The sequence below is a fragment of the Podarcis melisellensis genome, assembly GCF_964234715.1.
Source record: "Podarcis melisellensis genome assembly, chromosome: 9".
In the NCBI taxonomy this organism is placed as follows: Eukaryota; Metazoa; Chordata; class Lepidosauria; order Squamata; family Lacertidae; genus Podarcis; species Podarcis melisellensis.
Window position 1 is genome coordinate 56,762,878 of NC_138541.1, and position 24,006 is coordinate 56,786,883.

The window sequence follows — 24,006 nt, forward strand, 5'->3', positions numbered from 1 at the left end:
CACATGGTCCTGGCACCAGACTGAAAGAAAGATAAATATTGGGCAGGAGGGCTTGGGTGATAGACCTGTTGCAGATGGGTAGGGTATAAATAATAAAATATTATTATTAATGTTGGTTTGGTGTTGACAATTTGCGCATGGATCCTGCTGGTTCTAATGCCAAACTTTTAAATATATATATATATATTTGCTTGCTTTTGCATTTCCAGAAGGAGACCCCCTTCCTTCTGTATTGGAGGGAAACTGGAGATGTAAATCTCGCAGGCCAGCCCTGTCTCTGGTCCCCGAGCAGGGATGCAGCTCGCAGAATCCTGGGCGCCTGGGATTGGCTCTCCCGCTTGGGGGCGAGGAGGAGGTAGCGGCCTGGGCACTGGCAGGGCCTTTCCCCTCTGTCTGCTGCTGCTGCTGCAGCCGCCGCCGCTTTATTTTTAGCCGGCGGCTCAGCTCCGCTCAGCTGCTGTTGCAAGAGAGGAGGCTGGTGGGAGGAGACCAGGCAGATCTTCAGCCGGCTGCGAGGAGGAGGAGGAGCAGCAGCGGGAGGAGGAAGCCTGGCGCACCAGCCAAGCGCGCCCCGCATGCACGGAGCGGTGCCCTCTCCTCCCATCGCTGCTGGGGACGCACGGCGGCCGCTGGCTTTCCCCGCGCGGCCCCCGGGAGAGAGCCGAGAGCCGCCGGAGCCCAGGCTCCCTCCGTGCTGCGGCAGCGGGGGCGCAGCTCGCCTTTGCAGATGGCCAGTCCGGGCTCGGGGCTGCTGGAGGCGACGCAGCCTCCGGGGGACTCGCCGGAGCCAGCTTTGGCCGAAGCGCAGCAGTGGATCGAGGTAAACGGAGCGCCAGCAACCTCTCGTCTCCCTCCCCTTCGTGCATAGGGTCCTTTTGCAGTAGCTCTCCCCCCTCCCCACACCCACGCCAAAAATTATCCCACTGCAGTGCCTTGGGCCACCGATCCGCGCGAGATTGGCAACGGGTTTGGGGAAGTAGGCGCAATTTTGCGCGCAAAGGTTCTCTCTCTCTCTCTCTCTCTCTCTCTCTCTCTCTCTCTCTCTCTCTCTCTCTCTCTCTCTCTCTCTCTCTCTCTCTCTCCGGCTCTGGCAGTTTCTCCCTGATGGTGCAGAGTTGCCATCGCCTGCTGAAAAGACAGGACGTCGGTGAGGTTCAGAAAGAACTGCTGCAGTAGCAGCAGCAGGTTCAGTTCGCGGGGCGCATTTTTTAGGCGGCTGGAGGGATGCGTCTCCTCTCTCTCTCTCTCTCTCTCTCTCTCTCTCTCTCTCTCTCTCTCTCTCTCTCTCTCTCTCTCTCTCTCTCCTTCCTCCCTGTCCCCGCTCTTCCTCTTCCTCTGGTCGCCCTTCCTTGCAGTCTAATCTCTTAATCGCATTTATTTCCCTCTCTGGGCAGAATGAAACGAAACGAGAGATGGTAAACAAGGGGAGCGCTCGGCCGAGCGCTCGCCTATCCTCTGGAGGAGGAGGTCTTGGGGATTTCAGAGCAAAGAGCTGCTCTCCAGGTCTGGATGCTGAAAATGGGATAATCCAGACAGGTTCAAGTGCAGGAGGGTGCTGTTTTAGCGGCAGCTGAGGGCTGGGAGAACGTGGCCCACATCAAAGAATCTCCGATAGTTTATACTGTTATAGTACTGTGGTCCAGATCATTGTATAAATAGTGATTTACCCCTTCTTGCAGGTAGCAGAATAATGCACCTATTTCACTTTGCGCACCTGAGCGGAGAGTCGTATTTTTGACCACTGGGGTTTGTCGTTAGTACATCCAATTACGGCCTTATAATGAGTGAACTATTGTTATCATTATCACTGTTATTATTAAAGGTGTGCACAAGCTTTAGGCCTTAACATGCTATTGGGGAAGAGGAATGATGCTTCTACTTTGGAATCATACAGAGTGGTTGGTTTTTTGTGTCCATACAAAGAGGCGGGAATGAGACTCTCTGAGAACATCTGTATCAACCAAAGGCGCTTCTTACAGACCGACTTTAGTGTTCCAACTGAGCCTTGGCTGCCTTCTTCCAGCAGAGAAGCAGAGTTCTGTGTAACCTGAATGCTTGCACACACACTAACTCAAGCCATATATAGCACCTCCACTCTCTGTGCCTGGGAAGACGAGAAATAGTTTGCCTATAAAAAGTGTGGAAAATATTTGAATTGTTTGGTGTCGGCAAGGAAAGTGCATTTTTAGAGTAACCTGCCACTATTTCGAGGGTCACATTGCTACTCACATGTAAGTTGAATATCAAAAGGGTGCATTGGCGAGGGGAGCTCACCTCCAACCATAGCTCCCCACGCACCATTGCCTTGGGTGCTTTTATTCCAGCCCAGTCCACGTCTGGAATTGCCCTAGGAGAAAAGTGAGAGGGCTTGTAAGCATTTGATTTCAGTGTGGATTAGAATCTGCCTATCTTCTCATTAAATCAGGGTCGTTCGCATGACCCTCCCTTCAACCACCTGCAATTTTGCTCATTTCCACTCTCCAAATGTGGATTTTCCCAACCTGGGAATAATTCAACATGCGTTTCAAAATCTGACACCTAATTGTGCCACCTGGAGCAGCATCCACAATGCTCTAGTGTTATTACAGTCGTACCTTGGCTCTCAAAAGCTGCAAATTCGGAAGTGGCTGTTTGCGAACGTTCTTTGGAACCCGAACGTCTATTGGGGTTTTTGCGGCTTCTGATTGGCTGCAGGAGCTTCCTGCAGCCAATCAGGAGCTGAGCTTTGGTTTCCAAACATTTTGGAAGTGGAACGGACTTCCGGAACAGATTCCGTTCGACTTCCAAGGTACTACTGTAATTTGATTTTTATTTATTTTAGAACATATACCACATGATTGGTTGTTGTTGTTTTTAAACCAAACAAATCCTCAAAGCAGTTTACAAAAGAATAAAACAATGAATCATTTTTTTCCTCACTTACTCCCATTTCTGTGTCCCCTCGTTTCCCCTTACCTTCATTTTTTATTTGGCGGCACTTGTGGCTATTTCTTGGTAGGCTTCTCCAGGCATGAGCACTGCCTAGATTTTTAAAACAGTGTTTAAACATTCAGATTCACAAAACTGAGGAAAACCATGTAACACAGCAGCCTTTACCTTATTTGTGTTGATCTGTAAAATGTTTTGTGATGCATTTTGTGGTTTTATATCTTGATTTTATTCTGTGAACTGCCCTGAGACCTCCGGGTATAGGGCGGTATATTAATAATAATAATAATAATAATAATAATAATAATAATAATAATAATGTCTCTGGAATTGCCAGCTTTGGGGAGCTGGGCATTTGGCGTCTCTCTCTCTCTCTCTCTCTCTCTCTCTCTCTCTCTCTCTCTCTCTCTTTTGTCTTCCGCCTACATGTTTGGACTGTCCCACCTTCATGCAGTTTTTGCAGACTACATTGGATGCTGGGAACAATGACAAAAAAGTACCTGAATAAATAGGAGCACCATGAAAATAAATCGCTTGCCATTTTCCCTTGCTATTTTTTTTTTAAGGGTGTACATGCACGTAAAGTTCTACCTTTGCACATGTCTTGTTTGTGCTCAAATGGAGGAAAAAGAAACAGCAAATTAGAAAGGAGGGTCAAAAGCACACTGTGGATTGACCCATGCCCACGACTATGGAGGGGAAACAGCAGTTTTGCAACCAAAGTGCAAGCGTGTATGGATTTCTAAGCTCAAACTGGAATGGGAAAACAGTGGATTTGCACAAATTTGAGCTTCCCGCTTCCCTTTCCTGCATATCTCTTTTGATGCTAAAACCATTAGTTAAAAACATTATGTACATGCAACACCCTGTTCTTCTTTTAATGGGACAGATATGTGATCAAAGAAATGTGGCTGTTCTTCTTGCACATAATTTTGCCCTCAGTTCTTCTGATTTATTTCTTCCTGTGCATTGCAGCCATTCAAAATCCACGGATCCTCGGTGCCCAATAAAAGAGGGATACAGTATTCTTCACCAGAAGGCATGTGGGTTTATTGTGTTGATTGATTGAAGGGACTTGTCAGCCAGGTCTTCAAGAATGCAGGGGCTTTTAATTTCTTTGTTACACTGTGACAGCTCCTTTTGTCACCAACTGAGACAGACTTACAGGTGGAGCCTAGGCTCAACTTTGGCCTGGGACTTCATTGAGTTCCATGGGACTTACTCCCAAGTAAGTTTGTACAGTGTTGCAGTTCGAGTCTCGCTGAAATTGGAACATGTGATCAGGCAAAATGAGCTCAGATACAGTTTAGTTTAGATCAAATGTGGGCAACTAAAAAAACCAAAACAAAAACTTGGCTGAGCCAAATGAAAAATGAATGAAGAGTCACGCGAAACCTTAAAGGCTTAACTAATTTGTTATGGGAAATGTTTCATCCTGAACATACTCACTCCTTCACCAAAAATACAGACTTATTGCCTGTATTTGCATGTAATGCCATTTTGCGTGTTGAGGATGAGATACATTGAGCACTGGGCTTGCCTTATATTTGTTCCTTTTTCTTTCTCGCGTGCAGCTTCCAGGAGATTGTAAGCTTCTGCTTTTTTTCTTTTTAGATTAACCTCAGGTCGCCATGTCCTCTGAACTCAGGTAAACCGTGGTTAACCTTAACCATAGCTTGTTGAAACAAGCCAGCTTAAAACCGTAGGTTAGTCTGGGTTGGGATGTTACATTGAGTTGTGAGGAATCCAAAACAGAAGCAAGAACTTCTGCACTCCTCACAGCCATGCTGGAGATGGCATTGTGTGAGTTTGACTGGTGGAGAACCACTGGCCCGAAAGCCAAACCTGGTCTCCCAGCCTTCCCATTTGGCCAATGAGGCTGGTCTCCAAAAATGACACCCACCAGTCCCACACATGTCATCATATGAGATGTCAGGTGCGAGGCAGGCAGAGCTTTGCTTTCAGAAAGCAGGACAGATCTTCCTGTGAAATCGGCTGCTGTGCAGAGACCTCTGCAAAAAAAGTAGGTTTGAACTGTCGATGCATCAGCCAGGCAGACCCAGTCCTTAAAATGTTTCCCATCTGGCACTAAACCATGGTTTGGTGCTACTCACAAACCAGATGGTTATGTCACTTGGCAATGATGTCGGGGAGCTGAATTATTCAAAGCCGTATTAAATCTTGTTGTTGTTTAGTCATTTAGTTGTGTCCAACTCTTCATGACCCCCTGGGCCAGAGCACGCCAGGCACTCCTGTCTTCCACTGCCTCCCGCAGTTCGGTCAAATTCATGCTGATAGCTTCGAGAACACTGTCCAACCATCTCGTCCTCTGTCGTCCCCTTCTCCTTGTGCCCTCCATCTTTCCCAACATCAGGGTCTTTTCCAGGGAGTCTTCTCTTCTCATGAGGTGGCCAAAGTATTAGAGCCTCAGCTTCACAATCTGTCCTTCCAGTGAGCATTCAGGCCTGATTTCCTTAAGAATGGAGAGGTTTGATCTTCTTGCAGTTCATGGGACTCTCAAGAGTCTCCTCCAGCACCATAATTCAAAAGCATCAATTCTCTGGCGATCAGCCTTCTTTATGGTCCAGCTCTCACTTCCATACATCACTACTGGGAAAACCATGGCTTTAACTATGCGGACCTTAAATCTTAGTGCTCGTAATTGCTTAGCGCTTTATTAGACAGCTATTTACATTATTGTAAATGCTTATCTTTATTTTTTTTTTAGCTCTTTTGAGGAGTGAGAATTGCAAAATATGTGAAAAATATTTGGGCTTCTTGCTATTCATTTCTTTGCTTTATTTCATGTAGCCCAGGGGGTCTACAGACCCTTCACTTTTTAAGAAAGCGGCATGGGTTTCGACAAGATTCTAAAGTGTCAAGTGTTCCTTGAAGGTTGCATGCCTTCATCCACCCCCAAGATGAAACATAATAGTTAGCTGTAAAGTCCTAGTCTTAAAATAGCTATTAATCTAGTAACCACTGCACATGAGCTATCTTTCTATCAGAGTATTTATAGAGTCTTTTGCTACATCTCCAGCAAAAGTGGTCTAATAAACAGTGTGTGAGGTCCTGTAATAAAGTCTACATTCTCGTTTGGGTATAGACTTGCTTGTTAAGCTTTGACAAGTCGGTTTCTATAAGGGCCTCTCTAAACAATTGGTGTAATAAATCTGGTTTCTCATATCTGTTCAAGAAACCTATCTCTCCTATCTCCCTGTTTGTTTCTGATATGTTTTATTTTCATGACACTTCGAACTGCAGGATTTTGTGTCACATATGGACAGGGTACCTGTTAAATTGTGCGACATAAATTATCCAAGGATGCAACTCCTCAAGCCCTTACACCACACTACTACTACTACTACTACTACGACTACAGTACTTGTTAATCTAGTCCTCTAAGCAACATAAAGCACGTAGTCACAAAAAGGTCAATGAAATGAATAGTAACATATCGAATTCGATAGAATACATGGGCACACACATGTACACACACAAAAAGAGCTAAAATAGCCATCCCAGTAAAAACAGAGTGCTCAAATATTGTCAGAGTTGAGACTAAAATTACAGTATGTTCACGAGCTCTTTGCCTCGTGCCCAAAAGATGATGTTGTAGTTGCCAGGTGGGCTTTTCAGGGGAGAGAGTTGCATGAGCTTTATTTTATTATTTGGTAGCTGTTCTCCTATGTTAAAAGTGCGTATCTAACCAGATTTTTTGTTAAATGGCTAGATGGATGGGAGCAAAGCAAGTTTCCCCTTTATGTTCCGTGTAGATGGGAAATAATAGTGTAATTGAAGGGTGACTTGGCATGGTACAAAAGCATTTATTTGTGTTTGGGGCACTCTTTAATTGATTGCATTGAAATACCTGCTCCTTAGTTGTAAAATATTGTTGATTCACACCCCCCTTCCTTTCTCCACTATTTACAGTATAGGTATTCCCACAAGTTGTTGAATCTACTTGGCTTCTGTCCTTGACACTCTCTCTCTCTCTCTCTCTCTCTCTCTCTCTCTCTCTCTCTCTCTCTCACACACACACACACACACACACACACACTTCTAATTGCTGTCAAGCCTTGGTGGAAGGGAACCAATAGCAGGCTTTTTAATTGAAAGATGGGGTAGAGACCTAAAAATAAATAAATGAATGAAAATGCACCTGCTGTTCATTGCAATTGATCGATGCGATTGGAATTCAGATATACCATTACTGAAGATCTGAGAAAATGCCAGCGTCTGTGGACTTTGGGGTGAATTTTAACCTGAGAGCAGTGGAGACATGAGGAAATTGCAAAGTTTTTTTGGCTGAAAGAGATAAAATTTGTGGCGGGGGCGGGGCTTGGGAGAGCAGAGTAGGGGGAGGACTGGGGTAATCCGATGCGAATAAAATGGACTGACTGGAATGGTATTTATTTATTCTAAAGCATTTTTAGAGGTTTCCCAAGTATCGGGGTGGGGAGCTGGCAGGAACAGGATGGGGAGAAGCATGAACTGGATTATAATTTTGCTTCGGTTGGTTTAAAGTTCTTTTTTTGTTTTAAACCTTGAGATGAAATATTCACACTGGGCATTCAAGATTGTGTGGTGTAAGAATGGCAAAAGGCGAAGAAGAAGGTGTGACTTCTACATTTTGTCCTGAACTTGCTGAAAGGCAGTTTGAGAATTTGGGCAATTTCCATTAGAAATTGATAATTTAGGATTTATGTATCAACTTCATCAAAGTTATACTATTTTGAGCCACACGAGCACATCATGTGTGCAAGTGTTTTTAATTCATTTTCATTGTGGAAAATTAAAATAGAAAAGTCTTCTCTTTTGGTAGGTCTCTCTTACATGATTCTGTTAGTCACAGGTGTTTATTTCTCAGCGGCTGCCAAGCAATAATTAACACTGTCAGAATTTGAATTTGTTACAGGCTCTGACAGGTCAACAACGTTGGCTTTTCCACTGCAGAAGTGTGGCATGGAACCGTTGACACAACCGTTCATAGACCTATTTCTTGATCAGGTTTTTTTAAAGCCAACTTCAATTCAGTGCAAAGATCGCCAGAGCAGTTTACAGCAAGAACAACCAATTTCAAGAATTCAATTAAACAAACTATAAAACCACAAGCGATTTGGCACAATAAAAGCAGCAGGAAAAATCAGACAAGAAGTTGCGCAGATTGCAAAAGATTGCCATACACACAAAAAACCATGAGCACAATTTCACAGGACGCCATTTCAAAGGCAGCCCTTTTGTTATTCCTGAGATCCATGGATAAAAGGTGGTATATAAATTTAATGGATGATGAAGATAATAAACCACCTCACCTCTGATGACAGCAATACCTGGAGAAGCACCTCTGTAACTGATTGCAGTGCATGGGGGTCAGATTGATGTAAAAGCAGGCATTCATTTCAGGTATGCTGGACCCATCATGCGGGGCTTTGAAAGGAGAAATTAACTTGCATTTAAATATGAGCTATGGGCTGGAGAACTGGGGTCACAGTTCAATCTGCAGATTTCCTCCTCCAAAGGCTGTGTCAATTCATATGCCAAATGTTGGGCTTTAAAAAATCTATGCTGACCTGATTTAATGGACAGATACACATTCCTTCTACTCTGTTGTATGAATTGGCCACCATCACTAGTGGGATAGTTCTTTGCAATGGCCAGTTTGCACGATCCATTTGCCATATGTATTTGGTTCAGGACAAGTCTTGAGTGTTGCATTTTTAAAAATTTGCTTTTTTATTTTGCTATCTACCTTGGACTATAAAGGAACGGGGTGTGTATGTGTGTGCATACACACATACAGTGGTACCTCGGGTTACGTACGCTTCAGGTTACATACGCTTCAGGTTACAGACTTCGCTAACCCAGAAATAGTACCTCGGGTTAAGAACTTTGCTTCAGGATGAGAACAGAAATCATGCTCCGGCAGCGCGGCAGCAGCAGGAGGCACCATTAGCTAAAGTGGTGCTTCAGGTTAAGAACAGTTTCAGGTTAAGTACGGACCCCCGAAACGAATTAAGTACTTAAATGAATGAAGAAATGGTGTAGAAAGTGAAAGAAGCTCAGCAAATAGGTCATATGGATTGGCCCAGATTAGGTGGCTGTCCAGCAGTGCTTGCTAGCCCTTGCTGAGGATGGTATCAGTTCTCCAATAGCACTGCAGAAGTCCTTACAGATGCCCCTAGCATCTAACACTAGCAAACTGGTAGGTTTGCCGCATTCTACATTGTGTTACGGAACCCCAACATGATACTTGGTGGCCCCATAGTTAGTTCATACATGGTTCTGGCATCAGTGTGAGCAAGCATTTGGCTTATACCTGTCCCTCCCAATAAATAGAGTATTACATATATGTAATACTAGGTCCAGCTTTCTGTAGGTCCTGTTTTTGTGGCTTTCTTTTGATGGGGGATGCTTAATTTGGGCGGGACCTAGAAGAATGTGAGTGTGTGGACTGATCATATTCTGGGTTGGAGTGGAGGTGTGAGTCTAAGGCTCTCTTTAGATCCTCACAAGATCTAAAACATTGACACTGGAACCATGTATGACATCATCGGGTTGGTTATCGCTGGTTATCTTTCTAGGGAACATGCTCTCATGTACATCCTTCATTTCAACAAAATGATACAGGGTCTGTTTCTTGAATGCATGGTCTACACCAGGCATAGGCAAAATCCGGCCCTCTAGATGTTTGGGACTACAGTTCCCATCATCCCAAGCTAACAAGACCAGTGGTCAGGGATGATGGGAATTGTAGTCCCAAACATCTGGAGGGCCGGTGTTTGCCCATGCCTGGTCTACACCAACCTTCCCCAACCGTTGCCTTCCAGATCTTGTGGACTCCCAACTTGAACCGTGTTGGCTGGGGCTGATGGAAGTTGTAGTCCAAATATCAGGAAGGGTGACGCAGGCCATGTGCTGAGGAAACAGACTTTCCATCTCATGTTGTTAAAATGTAAGATTTACACAGTCTCCATAATCAAGTGGGGTTTATCCAATCTGTCTTTCAACTGTGTGCACTCGACTCACAATATTGTGAAGCACCCAGCCTTCCAGTACTCTGCTGGTTGTTTGTGCCATCTACAAGACAGATGTGGTTCAGTCCAGACAAGTGCCATTTGCAAGGCCATCTTAACCGTGGGCAGCGTTTGAAATTCACCCAGGTGCCAGCCAGGATGGTGGCTGATGTCTCCATCATCTGGAGGTCCATGCCTGGAGATCCTTGGAGCTTGCCTCTTTTCACACACTAACGACACCTCAGAACGAATTTCTGGAACCAAAAAGTCGCCTTGAAAAATACAATTTTCAAGTTGTCTGGCCCACAAATGGCAAACAGGCATTCCATTTGGCAGCTGTAGTCCTGATTTAAGGAGCCATTTGGTGCCCCGTTTATATCTCTTTGAGTTCCTAACACTGACTATCGGGTGTGAGGGGGTTTGGTTTTTGAATGGCTATTTCTTTTCAGCATACATTCAACATGGTCTCTTTGTGTGGTGAATCAGGAAACTGTAACAAAAGCCAACTCTTCTAACGCAATGTTAAGGCATTATTTTCATTTGCTGATTACGGCTGCACTGGGAAACACTTAATTCAGGCCACAATAACCCATTTAGACTTTGCACAAGTGTTAGGCAGCAGCAACGGAAAACCAGTTTGTTGCCATTTGTTGCTTTAGCAACATGCATGTTTTGCTGCTGATATATAAATTAGAAAGGACCTTTCCTTGTAACAAGTAGACTTTAAAATAACAGCACTGACAGGGTGAGGCGTTTCTTTTAATGCAGCCTGCATTATTGAAAGGACAGTATGTATCTCCTTTCAATTAATGCATCTCCATTTCACAGAAGGAATATACTGGTTGTGTAAAAGTATAGTGGGTTTTTTAAAAAACAAAATCACCAATCTCGTTTCATGTATTTGGGACATGATTCTGCAACAGGGGGATTTCCTGTCCAAGCAAATCCCAGCTTCAAAAGAAGGATTAATTTTGTCCCTCACACTCCAGTTAATTTTTAGCCCTCTAGGTGCTGAAATGTCCATTTAAGCTCCCTCTCTGCCTTGCAGGTTTGATGTAAAGAATTGCTTAAGGTGAAGCGTAGCTGCCCCTTCTCCCCTGAATCAGGGGCTGTTATAGAAACCCTCGGGATGTGGGTGGCGCTGTGGGTTAAACCACAGAGCCTACGACTTGTTGATCAGAAGGTCGGTGGTTCGAATCCCCGTGACGGGGTGAGCTCCCGTTGCTCGGTCCCTGCTCCTGCCAACCTAGCAGTTCGAAAGCATGTCAAAGTGCAAGTGGATAAATAGGTACCGCTCCAGCGGGAAGGTAAACAGCGTTTCCGTGTGCTGCTCTGGTTCGCCAGAAGCGGCTTAGTCATGCTGGCCACATGACCCGGAAGCTGTATGCCGGCTCCCTCAGCCAATAAAGCAAGATGAACGCCGCAACCCCAGAGTCAGCCACAACTGGACCTAATGGTCAGGGGTCCCTTTACCTTTATAGAAACCCTATCCACAGACGTTGCTCCTAAGCCACAAGGAAAACAGAACTGGACTGGCCCCCACCACTCTTAAAAGTGACAAGGGTCATGAGGAAGAGGCACTTCCAAAGGCAAGCTGCTCTCAGTAGCATCCTGTAACTTTGAAATGTTAATTTTGGCAGAATGAAGGGGTTTTTTTTTAAATAAAAAAATAGAGTATCATGAATTGAAGCAACATCTGCAAAAACAGTTATTTGGGTCGCAGATTTATAGGAAGATAATACAGCAATAAAATCGCACTTGAGGCCTGATAAATTCCTTGAGGCTATTGTTATAGCACACAAATGGCACTTCCCTTTCTTGCCTTATTGTCACGCCGTATCCTTGTTGTCAGAACGTCTGTTGTGATTTTGTTAGCTTGACAGAAGGCTTTCCCATCGGCGTGCATTCCTTAGAAACTTTGCCAGGTCACAAGAATGTATCCTTAATACAATAGCTTCAAGCGAGCAAGTCCTATTTTCCCCTTTTACCTCCACATTCCCCATTTAAGATTGTTTTCCCTAGCGACAGATATTGACCAAAAAAGCAATCGCCTGAAGAAGGAAGAATCAGGCATGTGCTTTCGTAGAAGTAACTCCCAAGTTGCAAGGTTGAGATGTGCAAATTTTCATACATAGACAGTGCTTCCATATTCAGGCGATGAAGGCAAACAAACCCCATGTTGATAATAGCTGGTAATTTAATGTGAGTGTCATTTGTATGGGTTTCCCCTTAAAAGGGACACTTTTAGTTTGAAGTGGCCCTTCCTAGAAGATCATTATAGAAGTAGCTCCTTTTTGTATATCTGCAAACTGAATAAAAGAAGCAAGAAAGATAATATTGCTGAAACATCACAAGTAGTTGGAAATTTTGTATTCTCCACTGTTACACAGAAATTAAAGTATTGGCTTCCCACATAGAACAGGATAGGAAAGTATGTATATAAATACATTAATATGTACTGAGTCTCTTTCACAAGAGTTGTTAAATGCACCTGTTTTTGGAGGGGGGGCATTGATTTTGTAAAGGTGGCAGGGCAAGGATTTCAGAGAAATGAATGTGATAATTCAAATGTAGACCTATCTTTATCCTGTGGTCAAATCCACTTTTCACTAAGTTCATCAAATTCTTTTGCTAATAATCTAGGTGACCTCAATGGTGATAAAGAGTTGATAGATGTGGTAGTCTGATGTATTCTGCTTTGTTTATAGTTCTACAGCAGTACCTTGGTTTTCGAACGTAATCCGTTCTGGAAGACCGTTTGATTTCTGAAACGTTCAAAAACTGAAAACTCAATATGGAAGCCGCGTGGCATGTTCGACTTCCGAGGCGTGCTCGAAAACTGAAGCATTTGCTTCCGGGTTTACGGCGTTCGAAAACCGAAATGTTTGTCAACGGAGATGTTCAAAAACTGAGGTACCACTGTATATGGATATAAACTAAGCTCTGCTCAGAGTTGAACAACTGAAATCTTAAGTTCATTGACTTCAGTGGGTCTACTCCGAAAATGACCAACAGTGGATATCATCCTGTATATTGAAATGGCATTACTGCACTAGCTGCTTTTGGGTTGAAATGAAAGGACTGTTTTTAACCTATGAAACTTTATATCTTATAGAACACATCTCATGGATCATAAGGTACTCCTCTGAGGTGCTTCTTCAGATACCGCCTTTGAGAGTGGCTTGGACAGTGGCAACAGGAGAGATTCTTTTTGGTTGTGGCCCCCCTTCTCAATGAGGTTTTTCGGGTGAAAGTGCTGATGTCCTTTTGTTGCTAGGTTTAGTCTTCCCTCTTCCCCTGAGCATTTGATGGAATATGATTCAGCTCTGTCAGGGCTTTAAGTTGTTGCCTCTCTGGGCTATTTGTTCGTTTTTCTGTGGAGCTAGAGTTTATGCATTGATTTATTGTTAAATTCTGATGGCGGTTGCTTCTAGCTGTTGTAAGTTGCCTAGAGACTGTGTCCTGTGTTAGGTGACCGACAAACGAAATTATCGAAGGCAACGGTGACGTGATTAAGCACAATTCATTACACGGTTGCCTAATTCCTCCGGTGTCAACGAACATTAAACAGGTGTTGGCAAAAATATTTGGCCTTGAGTCCACACCATCGTTCGCTGGTCTCTGTGGAAAAACTTCTGTTGACTTCATGGAGTCATGAGCCACAATCCGGCATAGAGTTAAGCACTCTTAAGCCCAACTGACTACAATGGGACTCAAATGTACATAACTCCCACTGGATTGTGGCCATGTCCTTTGTATTTGGCAGGGGAGCAGGGGTCATGACCTAGACAGTAGTCACAAGTCAAGGCATTGACCATTGGAAGATTCTATTTTAAAACTGGCATAATCACCCATAAGTCAACTTCACATGAGTAAAGCTGAAGTTTTACCCTCCCTGTCCCACTGTAGGAATTGGACAAAGTTGTTGCAATTCTGTTTTGGGCAGTTCTGAGATCTTTCATCTTGTAACAGGGTGGATAGACGAAATTAAAATAAAATTAAAAGTAGGATTTTAAGGTTCAGGTGGATTTCCCCCCACAAAGTTTCTCTTTTTTAAAATAACTCGGTTTAAAATGGAACCTAAACTTAATGCAAGCATGTAAGTTCTCAAAACAGGACTTATTGTTCTCTTTTGAAGTAAAGAACGATGGTAAAACAGTATCCCTGATCATCATAAGGCACAATAGTTCATGTCCTTAACTTATAGCTTGGTTCTGAATGAGCTACTTCATGCGTTACATACTGTAAGTAACAGGTGCAAGCTCCAGGTTCAGAAGTTTGCAAGCTGTTGTGTTTGAGGCAGGTGAAGATGTTGGTTTTTCACTGGGTACGCAATAACTAAAGATGGGGCTGTGAGCTTACTTGGAGGAGAGTTGGAACACCCATATTGCAGCGGTTCTTTTAACAAGGCTTTTGAGATTTTCAATTTGTGTTTGATTTTATTTCTTTATCAGTGGTGTTTCTAAGTTGGGTTTCTAAGTTGCACATTGTGTTTTAGAAATAAATAAATATATAAGTAAGTAAGTAAGTAAGTAAGTAAGTAAGTAAGTACAAGGTTTTACTTGCCCTAAGCGCTTGGGATAAAGAAATCTTTCAGTGCTGTCACAACTTTAGTTTGTGCATCTTCTCCTTGAGAATGCGAAAGGCGAAAGCAGCATTAATGGTTGTAGACAAGAACAGGTGGGTAGAAAAATGCCAGCCGTGTCATTCCGCCTATAATAACCATCCGGCAGAGATCAACCACACCTCCAAAGGAAAATAATCCTTGCCTTCTTAATATAGTCACTTTCCAGGCTGCTTTTCTATTCTAGATGCTGTGTTTTTCCCGGGTGAATTGTGCAACATCCATTTTATCGGTTCAGTTGTGCAGTTGCTCCAGTTATGCACTCCTTCCAACTGTAGCTTATGGAAGGTGGTAAGTCTGGCCAAAACAAGCTCAAGTTCTGTGTGTCCTTGTGGTTGGTGGCACTGGTTCTGTCAGCATCATGGGCAACAACTCGTGGCCTTCTCGGTAGTGGTGCCCTCCCTGTGGAACACCCTCCCTTCAGATGTCAAGGAGATAAAGAACTACACAACTTTTAAAAGACATCTGAAGGCAGCCCTGTATTGGGAAGTTTTAAATGCTTGATCCATTACTATTTTTATATAGAATCATAGAGTTGGAAGAGACCACAAGGGCCATCGAGTCCAACCCCCTGCCAAGCAGGAAGCACCATCAGAGCACTCCTGACATATGGTTGTCAAGCCTCTGCTTAAAGACCTCCAAAGAAGGAGACTCCACCACACTCCTTGGCAGCAAATTCCACTGTTGAACAGCTCTTACTGTCAGGAAGTTCTTCCTAATGTTTAGGTGGAATCTTCTTTCTTGTAGTTTGGATCCATTGCTCCGTGTCCGCTTCTCTGGAGCAGCAGAAAACAACCTTTCTCCCTCCTCTATGTGACATCCTTTTATATATTTGAACATGGCTATCATATCCCCCCTTAACCTCCTCTTCTCCAGGCTAAACATGCCCAGCTCCCTTAGCCGTTCCTCATAGGGCATCGTTTCCAGGCCTTTGACCATTTTGGTTGCTGTAAGCATATGGGAAACCCGGCCAGATGGGCAGGGGGGTGTAAATAATAAAATTCTTCTTCTTCTTCTTCTTAGTCTTCTTCTCCTCCTCCTTCTCCTTCTCCTTCTCCTTCTCCTCTGCTTGTCAAGTCTCTCTCATGTCTACCTGCAGCATGTTGAATGTACTGTACCACCATTCCCACCCCCCGGTTTCTTTTCTCATCTTCTTTCCTTTTGTGGGGAGGCTCTTGATTCCACCCTCCCCCCAAAATTTGGGTCAAATAAATCAATATTTCTTAATAGATTTCTATATCGGGCTTCACAAAAAATGATCACAGGGTGGTTTACAAAAATAAATAAGGAGGAAGATATAATGCTCAATAGAATTGAACCAATTTCCATAGATTACATAAGTAGCATAATTAGAAACACCATTAAGATAGCTTAACCCATCAGCCGCCAAACAGCCAGTGGAAAATGTCTGAAAGAATTTGAATTTGGAGTGAGATGTACCTCAGTCGGGAGATAATGAGTGATAGTATTATCAAAAGGGCTGAAAGAAAACTTGGGCAGCCAATTATTTCTAGCTTTCTAAACTAATATATGAATCGTTTTCAATTTAGATCATACCCATTTAACTTCTGTCATTTTTACACATTTTATTAAAGGTAAAGGTAAAGGACCCCTGACAGTTAAGTCCAGTCGCGGACGACTCTGGGGTTGCGGTGCTCATCTCGCTTTACTGGCCGAGGGAGCCGGCGTTTGCCTGCAGACAGTTTTTTCGGGTCATGTGGCCAGCATGACTAAGCTGCTTCTGGCGAACCAGAGCAGCGCACAGAAACGCCGTTTACTTTCCTGCTGGAGCGGTACCTATTTATCTACTTGCACTTTGACGTGCTTTCGAACTGCTAGGGTGGCAGAAGCTGGGACCGAGCAACGGGAGCTCACCCCGTCTTGGGGATTCGAACTGCCGACCTTCTGATCGGCAAGCCCTAGGCTCAGTGGTTTAGACCTCAGCGCCACCCGCGTCATTTTATTAGGTCATAATAAAATTTGATTGACATATATGTATATATTGTATCCCAGGACAATTGCAATTTTTTTCCTGAGATGTTGAAAGGTCTGCCATTTAACCCGTAATTATACTCACCATCTTGGATGCAAATATAAATTGGTTAAATTAATCTTTGGCTCCACATGATTGTCAGGGTTAAAATCTGAGGCTAATGAAATATAAAAGATTGAATGGTGTATCTGGTAAATATAAACGTATAATCTATTTGTAATCTTCCTTGAAAATGACCTGATGATGAGAAACAGAGACTCTATATATAAGTAAGCTGTCAGCTTGCTTGGCCTCCATCCACTAGGGACTAACTTGTTCCATTGATTCAGGACGTTGGCTGCAGTTCTGTGCATATTTGACTTAGGAGTGAGATCTGCTGAATTCATTGGGACTTACTTCTGAATATGCGTAGGAATGGACTGTGTGTAACATAACTTGGGCTGGATTTGATGCATATAAGTTTGGTTCGACATCAAGAATGAGTACACAATTATATTATTTTAAATATCATCTTCCCCAGACAGGCATAGAATGTGATCACAAAGAAGTATCACCATTACATGCTAAATACTACCACCGATCGTGATCCCTGTGATCTTTCCTAAGCAGTCCCTACAAAATTATGTTTAGCATTAGTTCCAGTTCAGTCCAGTCAATGGTTATGTTTTTAGAAAGAGTTCCTCAGAATAAAAATGAACCCAGTACAAGTTTTGCTCACAAGTTAAGAAATCACAAGCGTTGGCGTCAATTAAGTAAATGGTGAATTTGAAAATAGCTCGCAAATAAAAATTAAAAAATATCACAAATACTGGTAGGAAGAAGGCTTTGCTTCCTCAGGAAGCTTGCATTTCCTTACAATAACACATCTGTTTTATGGTGCTCTGTCATACTGCTTGTGATAAAATCAAGGTAATTTATGCGAAAGCGTTATATATTCAAATCTTTCCTTTAAAAAAAGAGGCTACTAGGCAGTCAGCTATACTATATGACTGAATTCTGGGTTTTACCAGAAGGAAGGCCCTTATAGTTGAGAGATTGAGACTCTCCAAAATGCTCATACTGCACATGGTAGGTTTTTGCAGTGATGAATATCTTGTGGTGTGATAACAGTAATATTTAATTTGAAAGAAGAAGGTATGACTAAGAAGTGCTCTAGATTCTAAAGAAAAAGATGCCTCCTAACTGCGCAGTATTCATGGTCGTGTTTTCCATTTTACTATCCTGTTTTAAAAATAACACCTCCCTGCTTGATAGCTTTTCCTAGTCTGCACATGATAGAAGGCATTACAGTAGTGGAAGTATCAATTCTTCCTTCTTAAAATTCAGATAGAATTAAATCATTGACCTATAAATGAGAGCAGTTCTTTATTTCACTCTCGTTGGATTTCAAATGGCGATTTTAAAAGAAATTATAGCAATGCTTGGTAGCGCGTGAGCTAGCAGTCAGAATGTGCAGGAGAGCAAAGACGAAGAAGGGAAATGAGAAACAACAGGGTGACTTAAAAATAATACTTTTACAATAATATAAAACAGAAATTTGAATACTGAAGCATTCCTTACTTGTACAAGTTGGCATACAGTCCCCTTCCAAAGGTTCATCAAACCAACTAAGATCTTTATAGTTCATCCCGCAAAAGTGTATTTTTGACCCACTCACTGTTTTTTTTGTTTCTTTGTTGACGGGCTCTTTCTTCACTGTGAGCTGTAGTCATGAACATACCATAGTTATGTTGACTGTGTTGTACGAATTAGGCCATTAACGCGTACCCTTCATTGATCAAATTGAAACTGCCCATGCTGACACTCCTTCTGACAGTTTATTCAGAATTTCTCTCCTTTATGGCAGCTGTGCAACCTCTGATCTTCTAGAAACTTATTCTTGAACCACATCTGAGTTAAAGAAAAAGGTGTTTTGGTTCAGATGCTGTGGCTTTCATGTATCTTACCTCCTTTTTAAAAAGGATGTGTAATTTCACCACAATAAACAAGTCCTGTTGATGTGAAGTTGTATGTGCTGCAAGAATGGTCTTCATTTTTTCAACATAAAACAAATTATTGCTACAATGTTGTGGGTTGTATGGTGCTTGGCTTCTTTTAATTTTCCTGGCTTTATTCATCCATTTTTTAAATAATCAGAAACTAAATTAAATGTAATCCATGTGATCTGGAAATAGAATAAAAGGTCTGATTTAAGCAAACGATCACACATGCTAATAATTTTTTTTGCCAATATGTTGATTCATGGAAAAAGCTACGAGCAAACATTGTGGAAACAAATTCTTTTCCGAAAAAAACCCTTATATCAAGAAGTCAACAGGATTGTATTTGGATTAATCGGAGTTACAGCAAAGTTTTTAAACTCCTCTCTCAAATTTTAGAAAGGAGGTGGAAATTTCAGGTGCAATATGCGTAATTAGACTTGAAACTTCACAATACGCTGGATTTAACTTATAATGCTGTATCTCTCTATACTGTGTTTGCACTAGTCTGTCATCAACCTATTTTCATTGGCTGTTTCCCAAGGTTCTAAGCTAAAGGCACATCAGGGGAAAGAGGAGAGGACAGGAAGAAAAAAGAGGGCGCTCATGTCTGTAATATATGATTTTTAAAGGAAATGGACCCCTTGGTGGGGTGGGAGGAGTGTCTCTCTATGTGTGACAGTTTTCCCACTGAGAGGGGGAAAGTGAGTGGTTTAAAACAATGAGAGCAATTTGAATAAAGCAGCGATGGAGAGACACAGGCTTTTAATTAAAAGAAAAAAGTTTTAACAAGGGGAAAGAGAGATGGATGCAACACAGACTCTAACACCGATAAGTTAACACAACAAAGCCTTTTCCAACTTTCTTCTTGCCATGCTCAAACCTTGTTTTAAACCACCACTTCGCCCTAAGTGCCTTCTCACTCACTCTGCTCAAACCTCTGCCATTGTTTAAGATTACCCCTTTTTTCCTCTCAGTATTTCTCCATCCCTGCTATACTCAAACTTCTGCTATTATTTAAAACAGCCCCTTCCCCTTCTCATTATGCTCAAACTTCTCTCATTCTTCAACTGTGACATATGAGAGAGACAAAGAATGTGGAGCCTCACATGTTCCACAGTATCACTCCCGGTGGCATGGGTTGTCTTTAACATGAAGTTTCGGATTCAATGTTGTAATTTAAAATAGATTCTGCATTTTATTAACAAGCAAACACGTATATGTAAAACATCCGTACATTATATGTAAAACATCCACCCAACCAAATGGAGCCACCTCTTAACTGAACAAGTTAATGGATGTAATTCAAAGTGTTGGTGCTGACCTTTAAAGCCCTGAACGGCCTCAATCCAGAATACCTGAAGGAGCGTCTCCACCCCCATCGTTCTGCCCGGACACTGAGGTCCAGCACCGAGGGCCTTCTGGCAGTTCCCTCACTGTGAGAAGCCAAGTTACAGGGAACCAGGCAGAGGGCCTTCTCGGTAGTGGCGCCCGCCCTGTGGAACGCCCTCCCACCAGATGTCAAAGAGAAAAATAACTTTTAGAAGACATCTGAAGGCAGCCCTGTTTAGGGAAGCTTTTAATGTTTAATAGGTTATTGTATTTTAGTGTTTTGTTGGAAGCCGCCCAGAGTGGCTGGGGAAACCCAGCCAGATGGGCGGGGTATGAATAAATTATTATTATTATTATTATTATTATTATTATTATTATTACTACTCATAAGAGTCTGTCACTCTTAAAGGTATAGTAACATATTGATCACAAGGTGAGGTGAGTACATAAAGTGAGCTGCAGAATACGGGTAATTTCATAATGCTATAAAAATGAAAGCATTATGTCACTGATCGGTCTAATGCAGATTCCTCTATAGCAAGCACAGTCAGCTTCCATGGCTAGGCTGTTCAAATGGTTTAGCCCCCAAGCCTCTTGATGTTTTGGTTCAGGAGGGATCAGCTTCTGTGACACATACGGTATATAGATGGATGGAAGATTTTTGGGAGCACCTTGCCAGCCCAGGAAGTGTATTCCTACCCTTGAAAGGTTGGAACGAATGCTGCTAACTCTCTCATCCTATGTGTAATGCGGCAGCTAGACTGGTGACTGGGAGTGGCCGCCGAGACCTACACTGGCTCCCAGTATGTTTCTGAGCACAATTCAAAGTGTTGGTGCTGACCTTTAAAGCCCTAAACGGCCTCGGCCCAGTGTACCTGAAGGAGCGTCTCCATCCCCATCGTTCAGCCTGGACACTGAGGTTACTGAGGGACTTCTGGCGGTTCCCTCACTGTGAGAAGTGAAGTTACAGGGACCCAGGCAGAGGGCCTTCTTGATAGTGGCATCCACCCTGTGGAATGCCCTCCCATCAGATGTCAAGGAAATAAACCAACTATCTGACTTTTAGAAGACATCTAAAGGCAACCCTGTTTTGGGAAGTTTTTAATGTTTGATGTTTTATCGTGTTTTTCATATTCTGTTGGGAGCCTCCCAGAGTGGCTGGGGTATAAATAAATTATTATTATTATTATTATTATTATTATTATTATTATTATTATTGTTATGGATTACAGTGGTACCTCAGGTTACATACGCTTCAGGTTACATACGCTTCAGGTTACAGACTCCGCTAACCCAGAAATAGTGCTTCAGGTTAAGAACTTTGCTTCAGGATAAGAACAGAAATTGTGTTCTGGCAGCGCAGCGGCAGCAGGAGGCCCCATTAGCTAAAGTGGTGCTTCAGGCAGGTTAAGAACAGTTTCAGGTTAAGAACGGACCTCCGGAACGAATTAAGTATGTAACCCAAGGTACCACTGTACTGCATGACTTGAGGTTCATAGAGATTGGGTTCGAAACGGCAACATTTTTAGTGGCCCTTGTTGGAAGTGCGAAGTCTAGGGAATTCTCAGATGCTAACATTTTTAACTGCCCAGGCATGCAGGACGATTCTAAAACTGGACTTAGCGGCTGTTCCCCAGTGATCCTTGGCATTCAGAGTGCTCCAGACTGGCAAATCACAGCTGGGGAGCTTGCAAACAGAGGAGTGCTAGATGTGGGAAGAAGTGGGGGCAGGGGGGGGCAGGGGATGTTTAAAAATAAAGACGGCCAAGCTGCTGGAATTAGTCCTATAGACTTGCCAAGTAGTATCCATTTTTAACCAGTGTAAATCAAGCCAGCAATCACTTACCAGCTTACAGAAGTTCCTTTGCTGGATGCGATTGTTCCCTCCCCAGAGATTTCTTGTACCTCCTAAAAAATCTGGAGAATGAATTACACTATATGCTAAGCAAGAACAGGTGTACTTTTTGAGGGGCAGGGAGGTCTTGTTACATCTGTAGCAAAAAGCATTTTCTGTGGCATCTGATTAACTTCTAGTTAATTTATCTGCATTTCTTCCGTAGGGAATTTCAGCATTTTGATTCTTTGCTATAGGATTTTAGGTCAACAAGGGAACAGTTAGGCATATTAGCCTTCTTATGAGATAAGAGTCGGTAGCAGATCATACGCTGTGTCCCAGTTCTCTTGTTTTCTGCCCATTTCTTTCATTGCTGTTCCTCTTTATTGAACTATTGTTTCTTGACAATTCGGCTTTTATTTTTGGCTCATGACCTGTTTAAATTACCTTTTAGGTTTGGGGAGTCAACTGCAGATTCTATGTTTATTCGCTCCCCCCCCCCCATCCCTGATTTCTGCAAACCCTGACTCTATGAATCTTTTTTTGAAACTACCAATATAGTTCTTACTACTCAACTACTACTCAACGCGGGTGGTGCTGTGGGTTAAACTACATAGCCTAGGACTTGCTGATCAGAAGGTCGGCGGTTTGAATCCCTGCGACAGGGTGAGCTCCCGTTGCTTGGTCCCTGCTCCTGCCAACCTAGCAGTTCGAAAGCACGTTAAAATGCAAGTAGATAAATTCTCTGGCGGGAAGGTAAACGGCGTTTCTGTGCGCTGCTCTGGTTCGCCAGAAGCGGCTTAGTCATGCTGGCCACATGACTCGGAAGCTGTACACCGGCTCCCTCTGCCAATAAAGCGAGATGAGCGCCGCAACCCCAGAGTCGGTCACGACTGGACCTAATGGTCAGGGGTCCCTTTACCTTACTCAACTTTGGGGGCTGTGTTAAATCTATACACTTACTTGGAAGTAAGTCTGTGGCATTTACTCCCAGGTCTCTGTGTGTACTGGTTGCAGCCTGAATAATCTGTTGGCTCTTGCTCTTGCTTTTTATTTTTATTTTTTTTACTTAAGAAGTCTTTGTGGTTCTTGGGGCAGGGTTTTCTCTATGGTAGAAGGAACTCACGCTCCAGGATAGCCTTCAAGGCACCCTGAACTTTTTCATGAGCTTTTAAAAGTGGCCTTGTGGTTTGGTGTCTTTACTTCGAATTTTACCAGTGCTGCTGCTTTTATATATAATTTTGAACTGGGTTTTTATTTTTATTTTGCTTTTCTACACCCCTTTGAATTTGAAATAGAAAGGCAACTAGCAAATGGTAATTAAATGCATAGGGTTGGTTTGCTAAGGGATGCAATAGATTTGCCATGTCTGGGACTTAAAGAACCCTTGTTGATTGGAATAATAATAATAATAATAATAAAGGTAAAGGTAAAGGTACCCCTGCCCGTACGGGCCAGTCTTGCCAGACTCTGGGGTTGTGCGCCCATCTCACTTAAGAGGCCAGGGGCCAGCGCTGTCCGAAGACACTTCCGGGTCACGTGGCCAGCGTGACATCGCTGCTCTGGCGAGCCAGAGCCGCACATGGAAACGCCGTTTACCTTCCCGCTGGTAAGCGGTCCCTATTTATCTACTTGCACCGGGAGGTGCTTTCGAACTGCTAGGTTGGCAGGCGCTGGGACCGAGCAGCGGGAGCGCACCCCGCCGCGGGGATTCGAACCGCCGACCTTTCGATCGGCAAGTCCTAGGCTCTAATACTCGGATGTTTTTAAAAATATATATTTTAATGACAATTTTTGAATTAAAATGCAATAGGAATCAACTACTCTACAGAACAAGAATATTAAATAACCAAAAGATTAAGAGAGAAAAAATACCTATAAGGCCCATTACCATATTTATATCATAATAACCTGTCATTTATCCACATACAGAGATGTAAACGTTCCTATTTCCCACCTGGGAGTGAATTAGCTCTCCCAGTCTCTCACCCTAGGAGACCTTTCTAGTATGTCTTTCATGGAATCAATAGCCCTTGATGCAAATTGCAGAAAACCAAGGGAAAACGTACCTTTTTGGGGGGAGGAGGGGAGATAAATGGGACCTAAAAGGTTGAATTAAGGGCAAGATCTTCAGCCCTGGATCATGAATCATTAGGTTCATTGTGTGTTCTTTGTTCCATCTGTTGAAGAACAGAGGGATTTTACATATCCCTGGGTGCACTTGTGCCAGCAGCTGCTATAGGATTTACTGGGGGGGGGGGGAGGAGCCCCTTCTTAGGATGGTTTTTGCTTGTGACCTG

General features: G+C 43.1%; 1 protein-coding gene across 10 annotated transcripts in view; it reads left to right on the top strand.

Moving 5' to 3' along the window:
• The first annotated feature begins 440 nt into the window (after window positions 1–440).
• The window catches only part of LIMCH1 (LIM and calponin homology domains 1), a 209,986-nt gene continuing 186,420 nt past the window's right edge, over window positions 441–24,006 (top strand). For 3 of the 10 annotated variants that reach the window (XM_081924305.1, XM_081924309.1, XM_081924310.1), the window contains exon 1: window positions 444–820. In XM_081924305.1, the coding sequence (XP_081780431.1) occupies window positions 728–820 (93 nt within the window). In that variant the 5' untranslated portion in view covers window positions 444–727. Of the gene's footprint in view, window positions 821–24,006 lie in introns of all 10 variants that reach the window. The other 7 variants (XM_081924308.1, XM_081924312.1, XM_081924313.1 and 4 more) reach the window with 4 other exon arrangements.